Below are 24461 nucleotides of genomic sequence, written 5' to 3' on the forward strand. Positions count from 1 at the left end.
TGTAGAAAGGGATGTCGTAACTGTGCATGTCGGTTGCAAAAGACACTCGCGTGGCCAGCATTGCACCGCATATTAAGGACTATTTGTAGCTTCTAATGATAGGAAATAAGATTCTGAATCGATTGATATGAGATTCAGCAGGTGTTTCTGCACCTACAGTGAACTCAGACATGATTGAAATCAGTAGGATGTTTAGGAAGCAAACCGCTGGTACTTTTTTCTCACAAAATAAATATAGTGTAAATACAGTTATTAATTTCAGCATTAAAATTAGAAAACCGTCACAAGCCCTCTGATATAATCTATCATTTACAGCAATAAACACAAATGTCCCATTTTCATCTTTTTTGTGGTTATTGCATTTTCTTTGTCTCAGAATAAGATTATGAGACTTTTGCTGGGTTTTCACAAGCGGTTTCAAACATCTCTGTTTTCATCGTTTACTCATTGACAAGATGGTATGGCCGGATCTGTAAGACATATCCCACTCACTAATGGTAATTTTAACTAAAATAATGCCTAATCAAAATATTTGAAAACTATTTAGTCTTTAGTTGCTATAGAAACAGCATTGAGACGTGTGCCTAGGACTGCATATACGCACTGGATGATCTCGTCTGAGAAACAAGCTTTTTATAATGCTTTTTATAAACCGAATTAAAGATTGCAGATTAAATAGAAATGCTTCATCTTTGTTTATATGTTTCACTAAAATGGTTCAAATGAAGGAGGGTGAAGGGGGGTGAAGTTGGCTGATGGGATCTTTTAGTTTTGGAGCAGAGCTGTTATATTCTACCTCTCTGAGTTCATCTCTGCTCCTGTGATTTGGCTGGAAGCGGTGATGTGAGGAGACACGATCATTTCCATGACTCAGAACTCTGAGCACATCATCCACAGACACGCCCACTTCATCAGACTCCACCCCCCTCTCCTCCTCCTCCTCCTCCTCATCAGCACCACACTCCTCAACCCCAGCGCCCTCCATGTACGGCACAGACTTCAGCAGGTTTGAATCTCATAAAAACACATGTGAAAGGCCTGAGCTCAGATGGTTCTTGCTTCTTGAGTGGAACAAAAACTCTTTTACTCAGAAAATGAAGTTTTATTTGTGTATCTTACATGTACTAAGCTACTAAGCTATTCTTTGATTCAACCTCCTAATTTACTCTTCCAGTTTGTTTGTTTTTTAATCAAAATGTGCTTTTTATCTTGCCATTACTTATATTTCTAGAAGCAATAAAGATGTTTTTAACATCTCAAAACACGTTCATGTTAACAGACAACATTACATTTCAACATTACGTTACAACATTAACATTACATTTTTGTATATAACCAAACAACAAATATAAAACATAAATAATATGATCATTATATTCATCTGATTTTGTTACTGTAAATGAACAAATACAACAATTAGCTATTACCACGCTCTGTTTACATACACCAGGATCTTAATATTCACATTTATACATCTTAACAAATGATCTAAAAATGATCAGAATATATATTATCACTGTATATTATGTATAGATAGGTTTTATCCAGGTTTTTGTCCAGGCTTATGTTCCTTCAACACTAACTCTGCTAGAAGTATATATCTATATATCCACAAGATCAATATACTGCATGCTGTATATTTAGTCATTATAGTGATGTGGGGCCCTAAAAATGGGGAAAATCCTCTATGCTCTAATATGAGTCTAACTTGCATCCAAAATCACATTGGCTGTGGTTACTTGCATTAAAATGCAATCTGTGATCCGATCACACAGATCATCATATCAATAATCAGTTTCCATCAAAGGACTTTTTACAGAAAAATATTTAACGCTTAAAATTTTTCACTAATATAACTGATGGAAATGGCATTTATCTATAAAATTTGTTGTGTCGACATATTTTTTTCAGTTTAACTTAAGTTAATAAATTCTATATCGATACTTCAAAGGTCACAAAAAATAGTTTGGAAACACATTTTGTTGTGAAAAGGGGCTTTAACGCAAATAAATGTAATGATACATGACAATTAAACTACAAGCGGCTCCTGAAGATGAAGAAATTCTGCATATGGGCAGCTACTTTTATTTATTATTTCTTTATTTTGCATATGGGCCTATTTATTTATTTTATATATAGCTTTACACATTTCTCTTTTCGCACAAGCTCTGATGTTTTTGCTGCTTTTTGCTAGTATAAAATTAATCCCTGAACTAAATAAGCTATTTTTAATAAGTCAAGCCACATATAAATTCCAATTTAATTGTAATTTAACATAAGCAAAGAAATAATAATAATAATAATCCAACTGCACCTGCTTATGAATTGCTTGATGGTGAAGTATCTAAATCAATGACTTGGCCTCAGCTTGGCACAGGTTAGCTCCAAACAGCTCCAAATCACACCTGCGTGGAGGTTTCTAGTGATCCTAAAGACCTTGATTAGCTGGAAAAGGTGTGTTTGATTCGGGTTGGAGTGAAACTGTGCAGAACTGTGGCCCTCCAGGAATTGAGTTTGAGACCAGTGATCTAAATAGTCTATAACAAAGTACAAAAAACTGCTGAATCATAATCGGTGTCCTGCTCGGTCCTGTTGTGACGACGTGAGGTTTAAAATTATAACAAGAGTTTGAAAGTTCCCCGTCCCCAGATGGAAATGAACCTACACCCCCGTTTAATATATCGATAATGATTATTAATTAAGTATTTCAGAGAAAACTGCAGGATTAGGCTACCTGTTAACATTGAAAATGTCTAAGGATTTATTATAAAATAAATTGTGAATAAAAATCTTTGACAGGAAATCTTATGCATCAACTAAAAAAAGGAAAAAAACACTCTGCACTGGAGAATGGACTAGAAATATTTTTTTCCCATCTTGTTTTACCGAAAAATTCGGTGTTGTAAGCATGAGTGAGTGCACACACGTTAGGCAAAGTCTGTATCATTCTCGTAGCCTATTTATTTTAATATATGCGAAATAAATTCTAGTTCTGAAACACCACTAATCAGTATTTTATGGTTACATGCAATAATCAAGTTGACACATTATAATAATAACAAATAAAAACAAATGTTTCCTGTTGTCGCAGCCGGTTTGTGTTTTTGTTTGTTTGATATAGTCTTTTATTTTGAAATTTTCCCCATCACAGTTTTTGGTCATTCCTTGCTCCTTTTGTTTCTCGTAATGTGCCGAATTCACTGGTGTACATGTCAAGTCCTGATTGGCTGTTGGTCAGGTCCTATTGCCATTGGTTCTTTGTTTGATTATTCATGTATCTTATTTATATATATATATATATACACAGAGATTTGAAAACCCTTATGGGGTTTATTCAGTTTGTTATAAGTTGTGTATATCTTGTATATCTTGTGCTTTTGGCAGCTATTCAGCAAGAGTGTTGCAACACAATAACTTTCGATTCCTTTCACAGGGAGTGGAAAGACAGAGCAGAGGAGAGGAAACAAAAGAAGAGAGGGAAACAACATAGTAGAATCTAGACTGTAAGACGTGTCAAACAACACTGGAAGTACAAGGAAGCAATGGCTGATCCGAGTAAAGAAGTAGAAGAAGATAGATCATCAAAGGATGTGAAACAGGTAGATCACATATAACCAATAATGACAACCTTTTTATTCAAGTTTTTTTTACTTGAATGCTTGTTTGTACATTATAGAGCGGCAAAATGTAATCGAATTGCATGAGCTGTAAATTTTCATCATGCTCTATATTTTTTTTTATTTGTTTCCTTTTGATGTTAAAAGCACAACAGACAGAAAGCTCTTTCTATCAATGATTTAATTAATAATATCCCATAAATTATGTCTGGGTGGATATCTTTTAGGGGGGGCATTAAAAGAACATGATAAAACGCAGATTAAACAGAGGCATTAAAATCACAACTAAATCAACTATCACACAGTATGCCAATTTCAGATTTTAAAACAAATTTGTATATGCAGAGTACATTTCTATCTGTTTATACTTGTTCCTCATTCACTAATGGAATACAATTATATGAATACAATGTAAGTGCCTGTTTTTTCCACAAATTGCCTTTCTCTCTATGTTGCACATTCTGTTATTTACACCCATGTTTAAAAAAAGTTTCTTTTTTTTTAAATCTAAAAAGGATATGAGCTGATCTTTTTTAATTAAAATGAATATAAACTGAGGCTGTCAAACTCAAGATGGCTTCAGAAAACTTGGAAGACAGTTTATTTATTTATGATTATTTGTATTATTCCTATAATTTTAAGGAGAGTTACAGTCACAGTTCACCAAACTCAGCAGTCTGGACATTCTAATAACAATATATCTATATAATATAATAACAAATAATCTCTTTTTGTGTTTTATGGAAGTCGTTAAAGTTGGTGACCACAAACAAACAGTGAAGGTAAATGATGATAGAACTGTACTCTATAACATTTTGCTGGCATTCCCACAGGAAAGAATGGATGACTCATCGGAGAAAGAGGCTAAAGCAGTGCCATCAAAATATGAGCTTCAGCAGGTATATTGTTTTATGTTTATTTATCAATAAGTGATTGAAAATTTTATTCAAAGGTGTCATTGAAATGTGTTTGCATGTGACTGTTTTCCTAAAATTAACAGAACACACAAAGGAAAAGTCATATTTTTCACTTCCTCATCAAAAATGATAAATGCGCAGTGACGTGTGATACATCCATGACTGTACTGGAGGCTCTTATGAGGAGCAATATTTTCAAGGACATTAAAAAGAAAAACACAAAGAAAGACATCGTCATACAGAGACCAAAAGGAGCAGTTCCTAGAGCGGCTGTGAAGACGGATTTCCCCTGCTGTCTTATTGAAAAAGATGAGATCCTAAAAATACAGTTCATCAATAATGATGGGGATGCTTCTACTGAGCAAAAAACAATTGTACATGATTTTTACAAACCTGAAACTTTAGTCACGTTTTACATTCGTACAACAGGAGGGGACAAAATCAAACTGTTAATGAAAAACAAGGATCTGAGGCTGAATGTTGATGATGTTTGTGTGTACGCATTCAAAGAGGAGGACTGTATCACCGCTCTAAAGCGCGATGGACGATTTATTGATGATATATTCAAGAAAGATTGTGCGCTCAGGGAGATGGATAGTGAGACAATCTATGAAATGTCAAACACTGTAGAATATTTTGATCAAAAGCATTTTCAAATCATTGTTAGGAGTGACAACAACCAGCCAGATAGCCTAGAGGAGGTCTTCAGTGATGACAGTATTGAAATGGAGGAAGCTTCAGCTGCTGATGTAAAAGAAAACGTTCAACCTAACCAGCATTCCATCAACACTGAACAAGAAGAGACAAAACAAAAGAAAAACACAATGAAATCCAACAACGCCTCAACTAATTCTCCGAAAATAATTCCAGACTCTGAAGAGATTCTAGCAATTCTGCGTGCTCAGTTCAAAGACTTACTGGAGACATTAAAGCAGCGAGAGAACCTGAAGAACAAATCTGATACCCTGAAGTTCTTCAGAGCAGAATATGATAAAAGCGTTCAGAGTTTCTCTGAGGTGAAGAAAGTGAAGCAGCTCATGAGACTCTCCGACTCTGTGTGTCAGATTCGAGTGGAGGGGTCCCCCAGAGGAACCGGCTTCTTACTCTTTGACCGATTTATCCTCACCAATGCTCATGTTATTGGAGAATTTGACCCTTTCACCAGGAAGCTTTCAAAGACCTTCACTGCAGTATTTGGTTATGAGGATTTGGACGCAAAGGAGGCCAAGTATGTCCCGGTTAAGGAACATGTGGCAGCATACTATCATGGAAAGATCAACATGGACAGGTATCTTGACTTTGCTCTTCTTGAATTGAAAGACGTAGATGAAATCGCTGACTGTCCTGGACTGCTCAGTCGATACACTCATGCCCCCCCTCCTAACCGTGGTGGGATCTGCATTGTGGGACATCCAGGTGAAGGGGTCAAAAAAATGGACCCCTGCTTCATCATTGGGAAAGAGCACCTACAAGAGGCTGCGCATAAACACATCTCTGAGAATGTCAACTTCATTCATGTGATGACACAACAGTCTTTGGCAGAGAAATGGGAAACGCATGACAACCAGTTCATGTATAACTCTTGTTTCTTTCATGGATCTTCTGGCTCTCCAGTTTTTGATGAAAACTGTTATCTGGTTGGCGTTCACACCGGTGGATATGCGTACAAAGGAGAAAACTGTAAAACTAGGAGCATTATGGAATACTCCTATTCCATGCAGCCCGTCCTCGAAAGTATCATCGCACAGGCTAAGAAAAGTGGGAGAGCTGACATCTTAAAATTACTCTCTGAATATAAAACTTTAAATCCTAGCTTGAAAGATGATGATGTGGACATGGAAGAAGCTCCACAAAATCAAGAAGATGAACATGAATAATGGGAGAGTACCGATTGAGGCAACATCCATCTACAGAAGTCAACATTTGAAGTGGATTAAAGCTGTCTTTAAGACAAAAACACATTTTGGTTTTGGTACAACTTTGATTTAAAGGTTTTGATCTTCTTCAGATGTTGACTAGTGTATTTGTTTGAAATGCAAAACTTTCAGATATTAAAATATTCAGGGAAATTCACCAAAGTTTCATTCAATAACATAAAATCTGTATTTAGGTGAATGTCTCATTCCTTTTTATGGTTGGTAATGATTTATTTTTTTCATTTAACTGTTAATCCGGTTCTCGTGTAACATATACATTCTATGTTTAATGTCATGGAGAAAACACCCTACATCATGATCTCTGTTAGATCAGACAGCATTATTGTGTCTGTATATTTCCAAAGGATAATTTATATTCTGCTTTTTTTAAATGGGGTTTTTATTGTTATATTTTATGCTCAAATTATTAACGTTAAAATCAGCATTGCATTACTATGAGTACAGTGTGTGTGAGCGTGGGATTTCTGATTCTGATTGTCGCATCGTTCTCATTTCATAACCCAAATGCAAACTATGCTCTCTTTGAACTGGATTTCTTTAAAATACAAATCTTGTGTAATCCCAGGCTATCTGTAATCATCTGCTATAAACTAAAAAGACTATAAACTATCAGCCCCCTGCAGGATGCTCACAATAAATGCTCTTAAATATTTTTGCTGTATTCACATTTGTACTTTCTGCCACTTTAGTAATAGGCCTACAGCTGCACGTATACTCTGTATGTCTTTTTAATATAATTTTTTTTTATTGTCACTTTATCTGTATTTTTGCTTTCATTAAATGATCATGCTTGAAGTAGCTTGGCCACGTTCTTGACTCAAACATAACAAAACACACAATATATCAACTGTTTCTCTTATTTTTGATTCTCTCATCTGCAGATCTGTAAAAAGAGCAAAAAATACAGCTATAGATAATTCTTTATTGTTTTCTTTACATTTTCATTAGCTTGAATTGTGTATACATTGATATTCATATACATACTCACTTAACACAAATCATTCAGACTTATTGTTCATGTTATTTTAATTTTTTTGTGTAGCATGCTAATTTTACATTGATCATTTGCTGTAGCTGTAAGGGACCATGTTCAAGCATCCACATCAAATCATCTTTGAACCACACAAATAAACCAAATTAACTGATTTTGACTGAATCACTGTAATATGCACAAGAATATGCAATTGTGAATCTTCACCAAAAGAAACGATTTGGAATGACATCCTTGAGTTTACAGAAAATAGCTGTTTGTGCTTCATGATAAATTTAGATGTAAATTACATTAAACCTATTTCTATGCCAAATACAGCTTTAATGTTTGTCCCACATACATTTATTAATCCATTAGCATGTACCTTGTCTGATGCATGTATTGGTGTTGGTGTGTGTTGTCTTGATTGTTCATGTGGAGAAGCTTCTAAGATCTTCAGTTTACTGTGCTCGGAAAAGTTTGTGAATGTCCTGTACAATTTAATATACAATACAATCATAATTAATAAAAACAACCTTTGTTTGTATTTTACATAATAGAGTACAATAAAGACCCTTAAAGGCCTGGCAAGTGTATTTTTCTGTCTTGAAACTGAAAGTTTTTTTGGAACATGGAATAATAATACAAGCAGTCTTAATCTTATTGTCTGATCCTCTGTGTTTAGATCATTAAACCGGTAAAAATATATATTTTTATATATGAATTAAAATTTAGTTTGCCACAAAAAGATCTTACCACTGATCTCTATTATATTATATGTGTGCTATTACATATTTATATGTTACACTTACAGAAAGCAGGTACTGTGAGGATGCTTCCATCAGGTCCTGAACAAATGGATGCTGGGACAGTGTAGAGAAAGAAATCTTCTCCTCATCCTTAAAACCTAGCTCCTTAAACATCTTCAGCAGCTCCTGAACACACAATACCACATTAAATACAGCTCCGTTCAGATCCTTTCCAGTATCTATTGGTCTACAGAAACACACATTCACTATATTAAAAAAAACAAGTGAAATACTTTCCAGTGAATATAAAACGACCTATATTTATTGGACAGTTATGAGTGACTAACGCAAACATACTCACATATTAAGTATTTTTGCCATCTTGCCAGACTAAATAGAAATGCTTGATCTTTGTTTATATTTTTCACTAAAATGGTTCAAATGAAGGAGGGTGAAGTTGGCTGACGGGATGTTTTAGTTTTGGAGCAGAGCTGTTATATTCTACCTCTCTGAGTTCATCTCTGCTCCTGTGATTTGGCTGGAAGCGGTGATGTGAGGAGACACGATCATTTCCATGACTCAGAACTCTGAGCACATCATCCACAGACACGCCCACTTCATCAGACTCCACCCCCCTCTCCTCCTCCTCCTCCTCATCAGCACCACACTCCTCAACCCCAGCGCCCTCCATGTATGGCACAGACTTCAGCAGGTTTGAAACAAAAGTCAATCTCATAAAAACACATGTAAAATATTTTACCTTGGCTGAAAAAAAATGATTACAATGCAAATCTACTGAAAACATGTTAACCATGTCATACTGTGTGTACCTGTGTGAGGGGGCTGGTGTGTTTATAGTGCAGTGTGTGTCCGGTCACGAGGCTGAGCGCTCTGGTGAAGCCCTGAGCCGGTTCAGGATGGCAGCAGAAATACAGCAGCATGCTCAGATAGTCCAGCATCAGCGGAGATGAGCGTGTGCTCGCAAACAGGCTGAAGAAAAACTACACACACAAACAAGGAAAACATTACATATGTTCATACACAAACTGTCTTCAATTGTCTTTTGGGAAACATTGTAGTTGCATTCGAAGTCAAAGGCACATTTTTAGCAAATTTTAACTTTTTGGTGAACTACTCATTTATTCAGCTATGTCTTACTTCATATTAAAGAAGTTATCCTTTTTTTTGCTATAAAAGCTCAATGTACTACTATGAAAACACTGTAACTTCACAATACATCTTTGAAAAGATGCTGTTACTGAAGGATGGGAAAGGTGCAGCAAAAACAGACAGGTAAAAATTTAAATAGCAACATGATTAGTACACAATAAAACCTTTTAACCTGTTGCATTACCTTCTTAAGATTGGCTAGTCTGTCATAGGGCAGAGGTTCAGTTGGGTCATCAGGGACAGGAAGATCTCTTTCACTAGGAAACCACAATTCAACCTGATTATAGAAGAAAACATGTTAAATTGAACTTACAGTGATTATACTACTAAAATTTGTTGTTTATAGGTCTGAGCATAGATTAATGTTTTAGTGATTCTCTATGAGTGTTGTAGACCTGTGCATATTGTTCTTGTGTGATGAGTCCAGTTCCTGCCGTGTCGATGGCTCTGTAGCGCTGGAGGGTTTTTAATAGCTGAGTCTGAGAAGGAAATGGCCAAGGCAGAGCCGCACTGAGCAGAAACTTACGCCAGTCCAGCATCTCAGAGTCCAGAGTTAATACACACATCAGCTCATCAACCTACACAAACAATAGCAAATTTGTTATCAAGTGACTACACACAGGCTTAATAGAGTCAATAGTGCAGTGATTAATCAAGTGTTAATATCAAGCAGTTTTCTGCAACCTAAAATAAAGCCTAAACTAAAGCAACGAAGACACTTTTAAAATAAATACATTTCACCTATTAAAAATTAAAGTATTAATATATAACAAAAAATTAAGTATGAATAATTGCTACCAAAGATGCACAACAGTTTATCATTTAGCTGAGCGAAGGATGCACCTGTGAGAGAGTGATATTCATCCAGGGGTCAGGCAGGACATCACTACCCACATGATGAGAAGTTAACTGATGCAGAACGTCAGCCAACTCATTTTTGCACATCAGACCTGAACACATCACACAATACATAAACAACGAAATACAGCAACTAGCTTCTACTGAAACTTAGCATTCAGTTCACGTCTGTTGGTTCTGTTTAACTCTCAGTCTGTTCATTCAGCTTTGCACCCAAAACTTGCAGTTTTTGAACAACATGCGAGTCAATAAATAATGACAAAATGTAAAAAAATAGTTGTTTGTTTGTGTAAATGGCGATTCTGACCAGTAGGGGCAGTCTTGCTCAGCTGAGCATAGAGGATGTGCAGCTGTTGAACGGTCAGAGTGCTGTTTTTAGGGCTCTCCAGCAGGGATCGACGCGGAGCTGGTGACAGACTCGCCACAACAAGAGTGTCTCCATCCACACAGAAATCAGAGCTCTGCAGCACCATTTCATGATGGATCTGAACTCCATTCTCAATGTGCTGCCGCACCAACTCTGTCAGCTGGTCGATACTGGTAAACATACACAAACATATTATGCACATATAAATTCATGAAACAGTATGATGAGAAGCACAATTGGTATTGTTAGGTTATTGTCCTAAAACATGTTAAGAATGTGACCCTTGGCCACAAAACCATCATAAGGGGCAATTTTTCAAAACTGAGATTTATACATCATCCGAAAGTTGAATAAATAAGCTTTCTATTGATGTATTAGTTTTTGGTAGAAAGTATTAAGAAAATTGTCTTTTGTTGTCCAAATGAAACTTTTAGTAAATACATATTACTAATTAAAAAGTGTGAATATATTTACTGTAGGACATTTGCAAAATAACTTAATGGAACATGATCTTTACTTATTATTTTAATGATTTTTGGCAATATATATAGTTTTGACCCATATAATGTTTTACTGCCTATTGCTATAAATATACCTTTGCTACTTACCACTGGCTTTGTGTGTGTTTATATTTGTGTAACTAAGAATTTATATTACAAAATAAAACATTTTATTCATACATTTATACATACAAGTGTTTGTTCTACTGTAAAAATGCACCCGGATATTTTTTACTGTGTGATAGTTACAAGAAATTCTTTTCTTGCATTATGTTCTTTATTGTAAATAAATCCAATAGAGCCAATACAGTGATCTACGGTGTTCCTCTCACCTGTTCATCTCAGACAGGAAGCGAGAGCCCAGCCACTCCTCCATGTTCCCGTAGGCCTGCTCTGCTCTCTGCCGCAAACTGCTCACGGTTCTCAGCGCATGAGCCTTTATCAGCTCCAGACGCAGCTTCACCGCATGCTCTGCACACAAACGTAAATCATTCTTACTCTTCGTTTATACTTCACATGTACACACAGCATCCTGAATCTGCGGCTTATTCACGGCATACCTTCGCGTCTCAGTGCAGCTGTGAACTCCTGTTTGATTCTCTTCCTCTCTGCTCTCCTCTTGACCTCCTCAGGGTTCCTCTCCACCACGGGCTGAGGACTGGGCTCCTGTGGAGGAGTTGGAGCACCTAAAGCAACACACACTCATTAGTGTCGACACATAAAACAGCCGAAACTATTATAAATTATAAATGACGGAGAGGTTGCACTTTTACCTTTCTTTTTCCCAGCTTTTCTATTGTCCGTAGCAGAGTTTGAAGTCTGCACTTTCTGTGCCTCCATCTGTTTCTGCTCTTCATCACCCTCCTCTTCTTCTCGCTGCTGTGTCTCTGCCAACACCTGATGCAAATACACATGAAGACAGATGCACAGTGAGAGGTAAGTATATTGAAATTTTACAAACACAGCTCATCAATGAGAATTTTGATTAGGCACTATCCTTTTTTGGTTTTTTTGTTGAGAAATCACATGTCTCAGCATGTTTACTGTATGTAAAATAATAAAAACTATTGTGAAACAAACTATACACTACTATCTTCACTACTGTCTTATGCTTACCATGGCAGCACTTATTTGATCAAAAAAGTAAAACAATAACACTGAAGTATTATTCGAATTTAACAACCATTTTCACTGTGAATTTTAAAATGTAATTTATTCATTTTGATGCAAAGCTTACTTTTCGGCATCACTGGACAATCTTCAGTGTCACATCTTTCAGAATTTATTCTAATATGTTGATTTGCAATTGCATTTATTATTTTTTTTGTCAGTGCTGACTAGAGTTTTGCTGCTTGCATACTGCTGCATGATACCAAATAGAAAGTTCAAAAGAACAGCATTTATTTAAACTGGAAATCTTATGTAACATTAATGTATTTTAGTCAATTTGAATGTGTATTTAACTTAAATAAATACAGGTATAAATTTTTATCTACTGCAGTCACTGTTTCCTGAGGTTTAGCAATGCAAGTGTTCTCAAATTATTATCTACTAGCGAAACTATTTTAAGCTCACCAGCAAATTCATTTTAAAACACACTGATATAAACACACACCATGCTCCTGACGGCGCTGAACGCTGTCTGGAAGAACTCCTGCAGTAGTTTCTCATCAGGATGGTGAAGAACCTGTCTGAGCAGTTCAGAAGTGGGAGATCTGCATGAAACCAATGGAAACCTGAAAGCACAAACACATCCAGTTATTCAACAAACATGCCTAGCCTTTATCATTTTCATACACACCCAAAGACAAAAACGGAAAGCACACATACAATTTAGATTTCTTCTTGTCCTCCATTTCAGAGTCTTTTTCTTGAGCGCTCTTCGAAAGTCTCTCTGGCGGTGCAGGAGCAGGGCTAAGATAGTAATTTATTATATTATACCACTATTTATGTAAACTAGTATGCAAAACAGTAGACGTTATAGCATAATGTTTAAAAGGCAATTACTATTTAGTAATTATTAGTTATTATTTAACTGCACTGACAATATCAGAGTACCATATTTGAATAAATTGGAGAAAATTACATGCAAACTGCATAAATAAATATAGTCATATAGGCCTGTAATAGGTGTAAGGTAATGTAAGGTTTCTTACATTTTTGGTTCCTCAAGTTCAACATGGTCATCTGCAGTGATGTCGATCAATGGGACACGAGCGAAACCACGTATAGATTCAGGAAACGCAGTTTTACACATTGCTGTGTAATAATCTCTCAAAAGACACAATGAGTCTTGGAAGCGTCCCACTTCTATCTGCGCACGCAAACATAAACAGAAGCATGAGATCTGAAACTCATCTCCTGTAAGATGATTCTGTGATGTTTTAGAGAGAAAGTGAGTGCGTGTGTGTGTTTACCTGCATTAATGCAGAATAATGGTTGATCAGAACAGCAGTGTGATCGTCCAACCAGCCATCATCAATGACACCTGCTCTCTCCTGCGCCGCCTCCTCCTTGCGCTTATCACAGATGTCCCAAAGACGCTCACGCAAGTCCTGCACAAAAACAAAACACACACGCTAAATCAACACACAAATATTACTAATTACAAACAACACACAAATATTACTAAAAAACAAATATAAAAAAATAACAAAAACATTACACAACATTAAACGAAACTGAAAATATATATTTTTTCTTGCTTTATCTTCACTTATTTTTGTTTTTTAAAATAAATAAACATTTAATAATATAAAAAATTTGTTGGCTGAAATATAACATGTATTGCTTGTAAAAAAAATACTTTTGTATTTTTATGCATTCTTTATCGTTATTTTTATGTTTTCTGGGACAAATAGATATAATAAACATTCTTAAAAAAAGATACATTTACAAGATACACCTGAGGGTCTTCTGAATATGTTATTAAATTAAATTAGTTTATAAATAATATATGAAAACATCTACCAGTTGGGTAACAAAAAATTATTTAATTTTAAAAGTTAACTTTAAAAGTAATAGAAAACAAGAATAGAATAGTAATAGAAACAAGAAGAACAAAAATATTGAAGATAGTGTAGGAGATTGTCTCACATCCAGTCTTTGATGCAGTTCTCCTTTGGTCTCCTCGTCCTCTCTGATGTTGTCAGGAACGCTGTTATAATCACGCTGCCAGGCGCTTACAAACTCTTGCTTCAGATCCGGCTTCTGTAGATACTGCCTGAAGTTCTCCCTGAAACATACAAACACACACACACACACACATTACACAGTTACATGTGACACACACACACACACACACACACACACACACACACACACAAGCTGTTCTCTCACCGGATGTTGTAGAGGTGGTGTATGATAAGCTCACGTTCACCGCGGAGGTTCTGCATCACTGTCTTGAGGTTAGTCACATATAAATTACAGACGCTCTCCCAGTATGGCACAAGATACACTGGGATCTCCTACAAAAGTGACCAATATAACAGAAAAACAAAACTGTTAAATAAATGGGTCATACTTTTTTTTTTTGTGTGCCAACAAACCATTTTGAGCCCTCTTTATACTATAATTCCTAAAATTAGATCTTCTATATTCAATTTCTATTTAAAATAAATGCTGTTGTCTTTTGAACTTCCTAATTATCCAAGAACTGTGTCAAAAATTATTAAACAACGATGATAAAAATTGTTTCTTGAGCAGCAAATCAGTACATTAGAATGAAGCATCACGTGACATGAAGACTAGAGTAATGATGCTGAATATTACTGTTTTTACTGCATTTTTCATCAAATGAATGCAGTCTTGGTGAATAAAAAAGATTTTTCACCATCTCTTAAAACCCACAACATTTCAGGAGGTAGTGTACATCTTTTATATATAAGAAAAACTTATATATAAAAGATAATCTTTTTTTAATCATAATTACAACACATTTTCTAACTGGTGTGGTTTGAGTAAAAGTTACAGTGCTGGTTTTGGCGCTGTGGATTCGCTTTGACAGTTTTTACAGCACATCAGTCTTATTCATACCATCCTTTTTATGGAGTCGCTGACATAAAATTCTGATCTCATCTGACCCGCAAGCTAAGTTAGCAGACCGAATGGAAATCCCATTTGCTGTAAGCACATTTCTGCTCATACCAGCCTGATCACAGCTCAATCTGAGTAACATTAAATAAGCCAGATGAGTGTAATGGCTCTCCATCCGACGCTCAAATCAAACAGACTTTCTGAAGTTTTTTCATGTTTAATCAGAATCTGCCAGTCTTTTGAGAGACCATGTATTATGTGTGTTTGTATGCCTTGGGTAAAGGTTCCTCCACGTAACGGCGTCCAGCAGATTTCGGGTTAGATGCTTTTGACTTAGCAGAGCTGGCACTTTCCGGACGAGAGTGTTCGGCTGAGGAGAACGTAGACATTTTCCTGGACTGAACCAAAGCTACTCCTGTGGGGGGGGATTGGCAGAGAATGTATTTCACTAGGCATGCTTTTACAAAAGGGTTACGTTTAGGGTTAAAACAATCTACCTTTTTCAACTGAGTCCATGGTGTCCATCAGGATTATCTTCACGTTACTGAAGACAGTGTCCTCATCTACATCTGCTGTGACTTTCAAAAGAATATTCTGCTCGTCACCAAACCATTTCTCCAGTTTCGGCCATGTGTCATGAAAACCATTAATTCTGTAAAAAAAAATGATAGCACACCCAACCCAACTCAATTTGTGCTTCACAATTATAATAAAATCTGAACACCACAACATATTTCTTCAGCATTGTCTGAAATTTTGGGTTTTTCTTTTTTTTGGGATGGAAATATTTTTATTCTCTGGGACTTGACTGGATAATGTAACATTACACTGTTTTCCAGCACAAAATGACATCACTTAAATGTCTTTTCCTTCCTGTGGAATAACACGCATGGATGAATCATGGAAGATCACTCAATAAACACCCACTCCAAAACACCCATAGTATTAAATACAGTCAGTATGTTGTTCTGTTCAGTGTGACGATAATGTTGGACGATTTGTAAGTGACCTTCTTTATGTAAAGCAAAACCCCCAAAAAACTGAAAAAAAATTCTGATTTTATGTGGTTTTTAAAGGGCTCTGTATTGGTTTGGTTTTTTTTGTTAAGGTAAAATGACAATGTTTTGCTTTTTATATATTAAATAAGACCGTCTTTAAATGGTTTAGTTTATTAAAAATAATAAATATAGGTAGGCTTTATATGAGATTAATACTTCTTGGACCCCAAAAGCAGGTTTTTTGATGTTTTGTATGTTCTGCTTGTTTCACACTATTCATATGGTAGCAGATTGGGTTAGGGTTAAAGTTGGGTTAACAGATTTTTAATTTATTTCTATGGCAGCCAAACTACACGCCCTCACAGGGAAATGTGGATTTGACAGTGGAGACAGCATTGATTGTCCAAGAGTTGAGAAATTCTTAACTGACAAATGACTGGAAAAAATGTTCTATCGCTGTGAAGTTTGAAGTGAAGTCCTGTGTCGTGAGAATTTACAACGTAGCCTGTTATGCTGGAGTTTCTGCTGGAGTTAGTTTATAAATCACATTGTTTATGTGTAGATAATTTGATTTCGATTATGAAATGTGGTTTGGATGCATTCATTGTGTCTGGACTGGCTATGTTAACCAAAGTGCATAAGCAAGTAATACAAAATCAAGCTTGCATTTTTCCAACTGTAACTGTGTATATACTGTATATATATCGGACATTATGGATCACAATCACAGGTTATACAGATTTACTACAAACACACTGTATGTTTTACAAACCTGTGCTGTATTTGTTTCCTCCCCAGGTTTTTTTCATCAGACAAGGCTGCATCTTGTGTGTCTATATCTGTGATACTTGTCTTTTCATCTGGAGCATCACTTCCATCTGTCTCCTGCTCCTCCTCTCCATCTACTAATAGGTGAAGATTACACAGCTTTATTATTATTTCATGCTAAAAAACAAAAAAGCCTGTCATGCTGGTAAGAGCAGCTAAAGATAAACACCTAGCATTAACTCACCAGGCTGACGAGTGGCTCGCTCCAGGACCTGCTCATCTGAGATGTCTAACAGCACCACCACGTCCAGTGCAGAGCATGGAAGAGGCGAATCTTTAGGAGTGTTTTTGTGTTTGGCGGAGATGCTATGCGTTATTGTATCAGCCTGGTCAGGTTCGGTCCCGTTCAGAGCTTTTTCCAGCATCTGAGCCTGACTGATGTCCACTGGAAACCCGTCAAGAATCCAGCCACTGTCGGCAGGGATGTTCCTGAAGAGCATGACGGAGGGGAATCAGACTGATTTTAAGAATATTTATTAAGTGCACAAAATAAATAATACCTGAAATTTTATTTTACCTAGCTTCCAAGGCAAGATTTTACATTTAACTGTAATCTAACGTCAAGTACGAAAATAACTAAAACTAAATTACTAAAAACTAGAGACATAAAAAAAAAACATGTAAAAACATACAACAATATTACAAAGGGTTTAACAAAAATTTGTATATATTGTAATACTATTAACAACGTTATGTGCACTCAAGGAAACAGATTTTATAAATGTTTTTTGCTATAAAATGTAAAAACTGTAGTCAGAAAATTGTTATCTGCTAACAATCAAACAAGTATAGTGTGGAGACGAAGCTCTTTACATGATAGCATCCACTATGATGTCAACCAGGAGTTGATCAGGAACAGCTTTGCCTGCCCTAAGAGCCTGCTCTACTGCTGCTCCACGCTGTGCTCGCAACGACCACTGCAGAACAGATCACAGGACATCATGGACCATACCAAAGAGCTCACTGCTGCTAAACACAGAGAGGGAAACTGAGTTCACACGGAGTGCGGCTTTGTGATTGCCTTTACTTTTTCTTTGTCCTCTTTTTCAAGAAGTCCAGATGTCTCTTCTGGCTCAGCTCCTGATGTGAGACACACAGAAAAGTCGACGACTGTTAGAACTTAAGTGAGCATTATCATAGTAAATAATATAGTAAACAATTGTCTCTATTGGATTTTTGGTTTAGTTAAAGAGCATTCATGGAAAAACATATAAAAAAAGTAAAGAAAAATAAATACATTAATTATTGAATTAACTAATGCAGTTAAGTAAATACGAATTTATATAATAGATTTCAGAAATGAATGTAAATTGTAAGAATAAGTAATCAAGCAGCACAGAATTCAATAAAACAAATAAAACAAGCCTTTTTGTCTGCATAATGATTTAATTAAAAGGAAATATGTGGTCTTTCATGGGGCGCATAAAGTTACATATGTAGAAATAAACAAATACAATACTTTTCAAAGTTTGCAATTTGTAAGACTTTGTCATGTTTTTAAAAGACGTCTCTTTCGTCACATTTGTTTGATCAGAAAAACAGTAATATTCTGAAATATTATTGCAATTTAAAATAACTGTTTTCTACCCTAACTATAGCAAAATGTAATTTATTTTGGTGCTGCAAAGCTGAATTTTCAGCATCATTACTTCAGACATCATTGGTCTGCAATGTCACATGATCCTTCAGAAATCATTCTAATATGCTGATTTGCTGCTCAAAAAACATCATTATTATTGATTATTAGAAGATATTAGATTATTACAAGAATTCGATGAGTAGAAAATTCAAAAGCTAAGTGTTTTTTTTAAATAGAAATCTTTTGTAACATTATAAAAGTCGTTACTTTTAATCAGTTGAATGCATCCTTTTTGAATGGTACTGTAAATAAACAAATGTCAATATTTGACTGATATTTTCACAAACCTGATTCTAAATGGGAGGATTTCTCCTCCTCCTCTTCTTCTCTCTGAGGCTGCTCTATTGGAGAACCATATCTCTCCAAGTTGTTCTAAGCAAGGCGAATACAAGTTATAAATAGTGAAGTAAATTAAGTGGTTGAGCAGAAAACATTACGGTCACAAACAAATCTAAAAATATTCTCAGGCCCGCTGATTTTCTACTAAAAAAAAGTTTTTCTTTACTTCGAGCTTTGCTTCAGATTAAATATTCCTGACCTGTGACTCTTTGTGGCTTTCCTTCGCAGCCTGTTTTTCCTGCTGATAGGCTGCTAGAGAGTCCTGGATCAAAGAGTTGGCTGAGAGAACATGGATTCCGAGAGCTGATTCCCAGAGAGGAATAAACAGCAAAAGAGGAAAGTCAGTTAATATTCGTCGCGATGAAGCATATTCATTCAATACGATGAAGCAACAATTCCTACCGTTGCTGATCTTGGCGAGGCAGGTGGTTTTGCCCGAGCAGGATTTTCCCAGCATGCACGCTCTGATGGTGAACCGAGGAAACAGAGGAGGAGGAGTGCTGACGCCGGGTGGGACGATCATGCTCTGCAGACGGCTCAACACATGATCCAGAATATCATTTACTGGAGGGGCTTGACTCTCGTCGTCTTCATGACAAACCCACTCGCCCTTCATTGCCTAAAAACAAACATCAACTGTTTCTCAGGCAACGTTCAAGTGGTTTTCACTTATGAATTATGATATACAAAAAGTTCTTATGTATTAGAGCAGGGTTTCCCAAACAGGACTTTGTGAGGGAACTGGGTTTATGAAAAGCTAAACATTAATGATATTTAAATTATGAATGAAATACAAATGATCACATCAAAGGCTTTGATTTAATTAAATAAATCTATATAGCATGAATGGTCATAAAATAATGTGCTTGTTTATTTGACTCAATGCAATATCACACATACTTTGCATCAGTAAAATTGAAGCTACTAGGTAACTCAGTATGCCCTTACCACATACTCATTGTAGTCTTGATTGTTGAGTATTTGGGACTTCTCCAGCTCAACGATCTGTTCTGGTGTGGGGTCAGCAATAGTGGGATCTACACTGGCCACTTCATACAGCGGCTTACCGCTGAAAAACAGCTCCATCCACTCCTGCATCAGCTTCACTGGTATCAGACTAAAAGAAGAGTAAAGATGAAGAAACAACTAATCCTATTTCCAAATAAACATACTGGAATGATTTTTCAAGGATCATGTGACTCTGAAGACTAAAGAAATGATCTCAGAAATAAATCTCAGAAATAAATAAATTACATTTTGAAATACACACAAAAAAAAAATAATATTATTGCTTTTACTGTACTGTACTTATTTTTAAACACACTTTACTGACTTAGCATTTGAACAGTAGTGTTCATACAAAATCCAGCTAAATATAATTTATAGATTCATTTCAACGTCATGGTAGTTTTCATAACGCATTTAACCCTTCCACTCCGTCTTTTATTTGCTGTTTAATAGAGTGATCGGGGAAATAAATACTTGGCTGTGAGGAGCCGATATTCTCCAACTTTTGTTGCCAGATCAACAATTTGTCCCAGGATTCCTCCACAGATGTCAAAGTGTTTGCGATAGCGAGCTTGAGTGCGCTCTGCGACTAGCTGTTTGTGTAGCTCGCGCTCCATCCTGATCTCTTCACTGCGCTCGAGCCGTTCCTGTTGGGCAAGAATCTGAACAAAAGCAATGATGGGAGATAATCAGGAGCACTCATAAACATTTTCTGATACTCTGTGGGTTGTGTTGTTTGTTGTGTGTGTGTGTTTATGATCTCTCACAACTTCTCTGTCCAAGGCCTCTTGGAAGTCTCGAAGGCGTCTTTCCTGGTACTGTCTCTCCTGGAAGATCCGGTTCTGTCGCAGTACCTCTTTCTGCTGTTTTATTTGCATCAGCTGCACGGCGATTCTCTTCTCCTGCTGCGTCTGACGCATCAATCGACTGAGCATCTGTTCTTCTCGTAATACCTCCTGCAGAAAGAACATCAATTCAAGAATCAGATTTAATCGAGACGAACACTACCAGTCAAAAGTTTGACACCGTTTTTGAAATTCATGCATTAAGCATTTCTCAAGCATTCTGCATTTCTCAAGCATATGCTCATATTTATAATTGCATATCATATTAATGATTGCATTTCCATAAAAGCCTGATGATCATATTTGACACACAAATAACATTATTAAAAAAAGGATAATCTTATAAGTTGCTTTAGTCAAGTGTTCATCCTGAAATATTCCTAACAATATAAAAGTGATTTCAAATTAAATATGATACAGTAGGCTTTAAAGGGCTCAAATAAGACAGGCTTGTGGTCACCTGCTGAGCTTCATGGGCTTGTAGTTGTTCCATCAGAGCACGGCGTCTCCGCATCTCTCTTTGTTCACGAGCAGCAGAGTCTTCCTCCAGACGCTGACGGATGTTCTCGATGTACTCCTTGTTCCACTGTTCTTTGTCAGCTGTAGTCATTGGCTGGGTCACACGACCACTGTGAATTCAGGTACAGTTCGTCACACCAAGGTCTCAACTAATCAAGAAAGTTTTGTGTAACAGCCAGTGAAAGAACTGTGAGCAGTATGTCAGCCTGCTTTTGTGCATTTATTGTTTTTACTCCTAGATTTTCATTATTATGCAAACACACCTGTAAAGGAAGGCTCCACCACCAGCAGGAGAAATCCTCTTCTGGTTCCTCTCAAACTGAGCTATCTCACGATGAACATACTGGAAATCAAACTGCATCTTAAAGAGTGCTCACTGAACAATCAAATCCTGTCAAAACAACTTATTGTTTTTCTGTATATTGTTTTTTTTTATTCCAATTCATCCAAAATAAACATAATCAAGAAGAAACAAGAAATGACCTTATGGTCATTTTTATTACTGTAATAAAAATCATTTATTTTTTTATTATTTCTATACTATTATAGTATTTATTTATGCTCAGAATTGAATTTATTTTTATATTTGCAGTTTACATTTTTATTTTAAATTATTTAGCATTATTTATATATATATATATATATATATATATATATATATATATATATATATATATATTTATATATATATATATATATATATATATATATATATATATATATATAATTTTAAGGCAAATAATTTAAATAACAAGTTAAATAATATTATTTATTAATATATTTAATAATATTATATTTTATTTCAGATTTATTTCAGTGACTGAAAAAATTTGTTTTAATGGTAAAAGTTAAAGGGAGGAAAATGTGCATAATTATCACGAAAACAACGTAAAAATCGTAAAAGTGTTTTTTACCTCAGCCTCTTGCTTTTTGCGAAACTGAATCTGTTTCTCAGAAGCTCTTGACATGCGAGCGTGTGGAGGCTTTGGGATCTGCACAATAGCCGACTGAATCTGAATCATGATCTCATGCTGTTTTCTGCGTGCCTGCCGGTGCTGAAAAACAACAAACCATCAAACTATCAAACTATCAATCTCAGGCAGCACTACCACATGCTAATTCACCAGTCAATGCATAGTACAGCAAAGAGGGCATAAGAGAAGTTTTTTTATATCCCCATAAAACTGTGTGATGCCACTGATTGAATAAGGTTAAAGGTAGTTATTGACATCTACTAAACCTTCTCAATGTCTCTCAGCCTCCTCTCCTCCTGCTGTTTGAGCCGGTCCTCCTCCTTCAGGAGTTCAGTCATGACTGAGCGGTTGTACATGTGCTGCCCTCTTTTATGGAAACGTATTGCGATCTTCTGCATCTTCATATCTGTCTCACGCTTTACCACCGTCTTTAAGCGCTGTGAAACAAACAGCCTAAAAATGAGATGTGGTCCCAACTTGCAGTGTTCCTAAAGATAAACAAAACATGAACTAAACTATTTTGTTTTAATATTTCTAAAGCTGCTCTGAACTTGTAATTGATGACTGCAGTGTCAATCATTATAATAATCGGCCTATAATTCATTGCATAAAATAACGGACCTGTTTTAAAAAATCTTTTTAAAAACCATCCAACGAAGAGTAAGCGAACAGCCTATTTTATATTCCTCACAGCACAACCAGAACAAAACAATTCCTGGAGCCGCCACTTTTTCAAGGCGTTTTTTAAACTGCTGGGTGTTTTTCAATCATTCAAATGAAAATAATTCCCCTGACCTAACCCCACCCCTAAACCCTCATTATTACTAGCTCAGCTAATGAGGCACCAGTCAAAAACGCCTCGATGCGGTAACTCCAATTACCTCGCTGCAGAGACCTATACTCGGCCCAGAGGGAGAATTATTTGACCTTGAACGACTGTATCACCTCGGTGTAGATGCTGTTCCCTATGCGGTGCAGTCGGGCTGTGGCTGCGGGCTGCATGACCTCCATGGCTGTGGCAGTGAGGCCTAATTTCTTCTTCTTCTGCAGAAGAATGTAGAGCTGGTAGAGCAGACGCGTGGCCGCTCCCTGCCTGCCCTGCATCACCGCTTTGGCCGTGGTCAGGTCAAGGGGGCACGCCCAGCAGCTGCAGGGTGGGCTCAATGCGGGTGAAGTTATTCAGCTTTGCATTTGCAGTGCTGTGGAATAACATAGATTATAATGTCTTTGTATGACTGTAACATTTAAATAAAGCTTTCTTCATGAGTCAATAAAGTGTCTATCTGACTAAAGTTTACAAAAAAAAAAATCTATCTATCTATCTATCTATCTCTATTCTTACCTTTGTTTGGAGAACTGGTGAAAATCGTCCTGCAGCTCATATCTGTGCAGGATCTCTCCTATCAGATAACCGTTTGCAAAATCCCTGGTGAACGAATAGGGCTCTAAAATAAAACATAACAGTCACAAAAATAATAAAACGGCCTGTATTTTACCTGTTAATTCAGGTATAAATATATACATTTTTGAATGGTTTGAATGCGCGTTAATCCGTTTGCTAAAAGCTATTTCAGTAACTTACACAACAAACACTCACCAATGACTTTTGACAGCCGGAGCTCTATATTCAGCCACTGACAGATAATGTCTGACATTCTGAAGGTTGAATTTGCTCAAGTAAAGTAAATAATGTCCATATAAATATAAGTATAATTTATGCTGCTGTCTAGCTCATGTTGTTTTGGGGAGTGTCTCGCTTTGGCGTGGTGTTGTCACAGCAACCGAACAACCAGACTCTGCTCTGAGCACTAAGGTCCAACCAATATTTTCCGAATGAAATGCGTGGAAAACTGGATGTACCTCGTGAACAAGATGTCCAAGAACTTTGCTAAAGATATTCGTTGTTCGTTTGTCGTTGTTTGATATGTTACGGTCAAATGCAGTGTTTCCATATTTAATTTAATATGGAAACACATATACATATACATATATATATATACATATACATATATATATGTATAAAAAGTAAACTCAGATTTTTTTTCCTCAAAATTTCAGATTATATATATATATATATATATATATATATATATATATATATATATATATATATATATATATATATATATATATATATATATATATATATCTCGAAATTTTGAGGAAAAAAAATCTGAGTTTACTTTTTCGA

The 24461-nt window shown here is 36.0% G+C and overlaps 2 protein-coding genes across 3 annotated transcripts; one reads left to right on the forward strand and one right to left on the reverse strand.

Moving 5' to 3' along the window:
* The first annotated feature begins 3196 nt into the window (after window positions 1-3196).
* Window positions 3197-7269, forward strand: LOC122345227 (serine protease FAM111A-like). 2 transcript variants are annotated; one of them, XM_043239146.1, is made up of 4 exons: window positions 3197-3238; window positions 3434-3599; window positions 4451-4516; window positions 4618-7269. In XM_043239146.1, the coding sequence occupies exons 2-4, from the start codon at window positions 3543-3545 to the stop codon at window positions 6409-6411; spliced, it is 1917 nt and encodes a 638-aa protein (XP_043095081.1). In that variant the 5' UTR covers window positions 3197-3238; window positions 3434-3542; the 3' UTR covers window positions 6412-7269. The 2 variants fall into 2 exon arrangements, with proteins under 2 accessions (XP_043095081.1, XP_043095080.1); XM_043239145.1 differs by lacking the exon at window positions 3197-3238 and having other exon boundaries at window positions 3247-3599.
* A 468-nt stretch (window positions 7270-7737) lies between these two features.
* Window positions 7738-24009, reverse strand: LOC122345224 (sperm flagellar protein 2-like). Its single transcript, XM_043239141.1, is given in 37 exon segments — window positions 7738-7932; window positions 8254-8376; window positions 8696-8893; window positions 9021-9191; window positions 9545-9637; window positions 9756-9938; window positions 10204-10310; window positions 10526-10755; window positions 11418-11556; window positions 11646-11771; window positions 11859-11982; window positions 12701-12821; window positions 12916-12999; window positions 13242-13399; window positions 13503-13640; window positions 14182-14320; window positions 14425-14552; window positions 15393-15535; window positions 15618-15772; window positions 16891-17023; window positions 17131-17375; window positions 17760-17863; window positions 17974-18026; window positions 18873-18957; window positions 19124-19227; window positions 19327-19543; window positions 19873-20041; window positions 20407-20594; window positions 20700-20888; window positions 21238-21406; window positions 21560-21639; window positions 22211-22351; window positions 22537-22707; window positions 23216-23404; window positions 23406-23469; window positions 23613-23715; window positions 23868-24009. Coding segments are annotated over 37 exon segments (5052 nt in total). The 5' UTR covers window positions 23926-24009; the 3' UTR covers window positions 7738-7902.
* Between the last annotated feature and the right edge of the window lie 452 nt (window positions 24010-24461).

Source organism: Puntigrus tetrazona, chromosome 5 (assembly GCF_018831695.1).
Source record: "Puntigrus tetrazona isolate hp1 chromosome 5, ASM1883169v1, whole genome shotgun sequence".
Classification (NCBI taxonomy): domain Eukaryota; kingdom Metazoa; phylum Chordata; class Actinopteri; order Cypriniformes; family Cyprinidae; genus Puntigrus; species Puntigrus tetrazona.

Coding starts and splice junctions, on each gene's coding strand:
- LOC122345227 (XM_043239146.1), top strand. CDS start 3,543: ATGGCTGATCCGAGTAAAGAAGTAGAAGAAGATAGATCATCAAAGGAT. Junction 3,600..4,450: donor CATCAAAGGATGTGAAACAG/GTAGATCACATA, acceptor GCATTCCCACAG/GAAAGAATGGATGACTCATC. Junction 4,517..4,617: donor CAAAATATGAGCTTCAGCAG/GTATATTGTTTT, acceptor TAAAATTAACAG/AACACACAAAGGAAAAGTCA.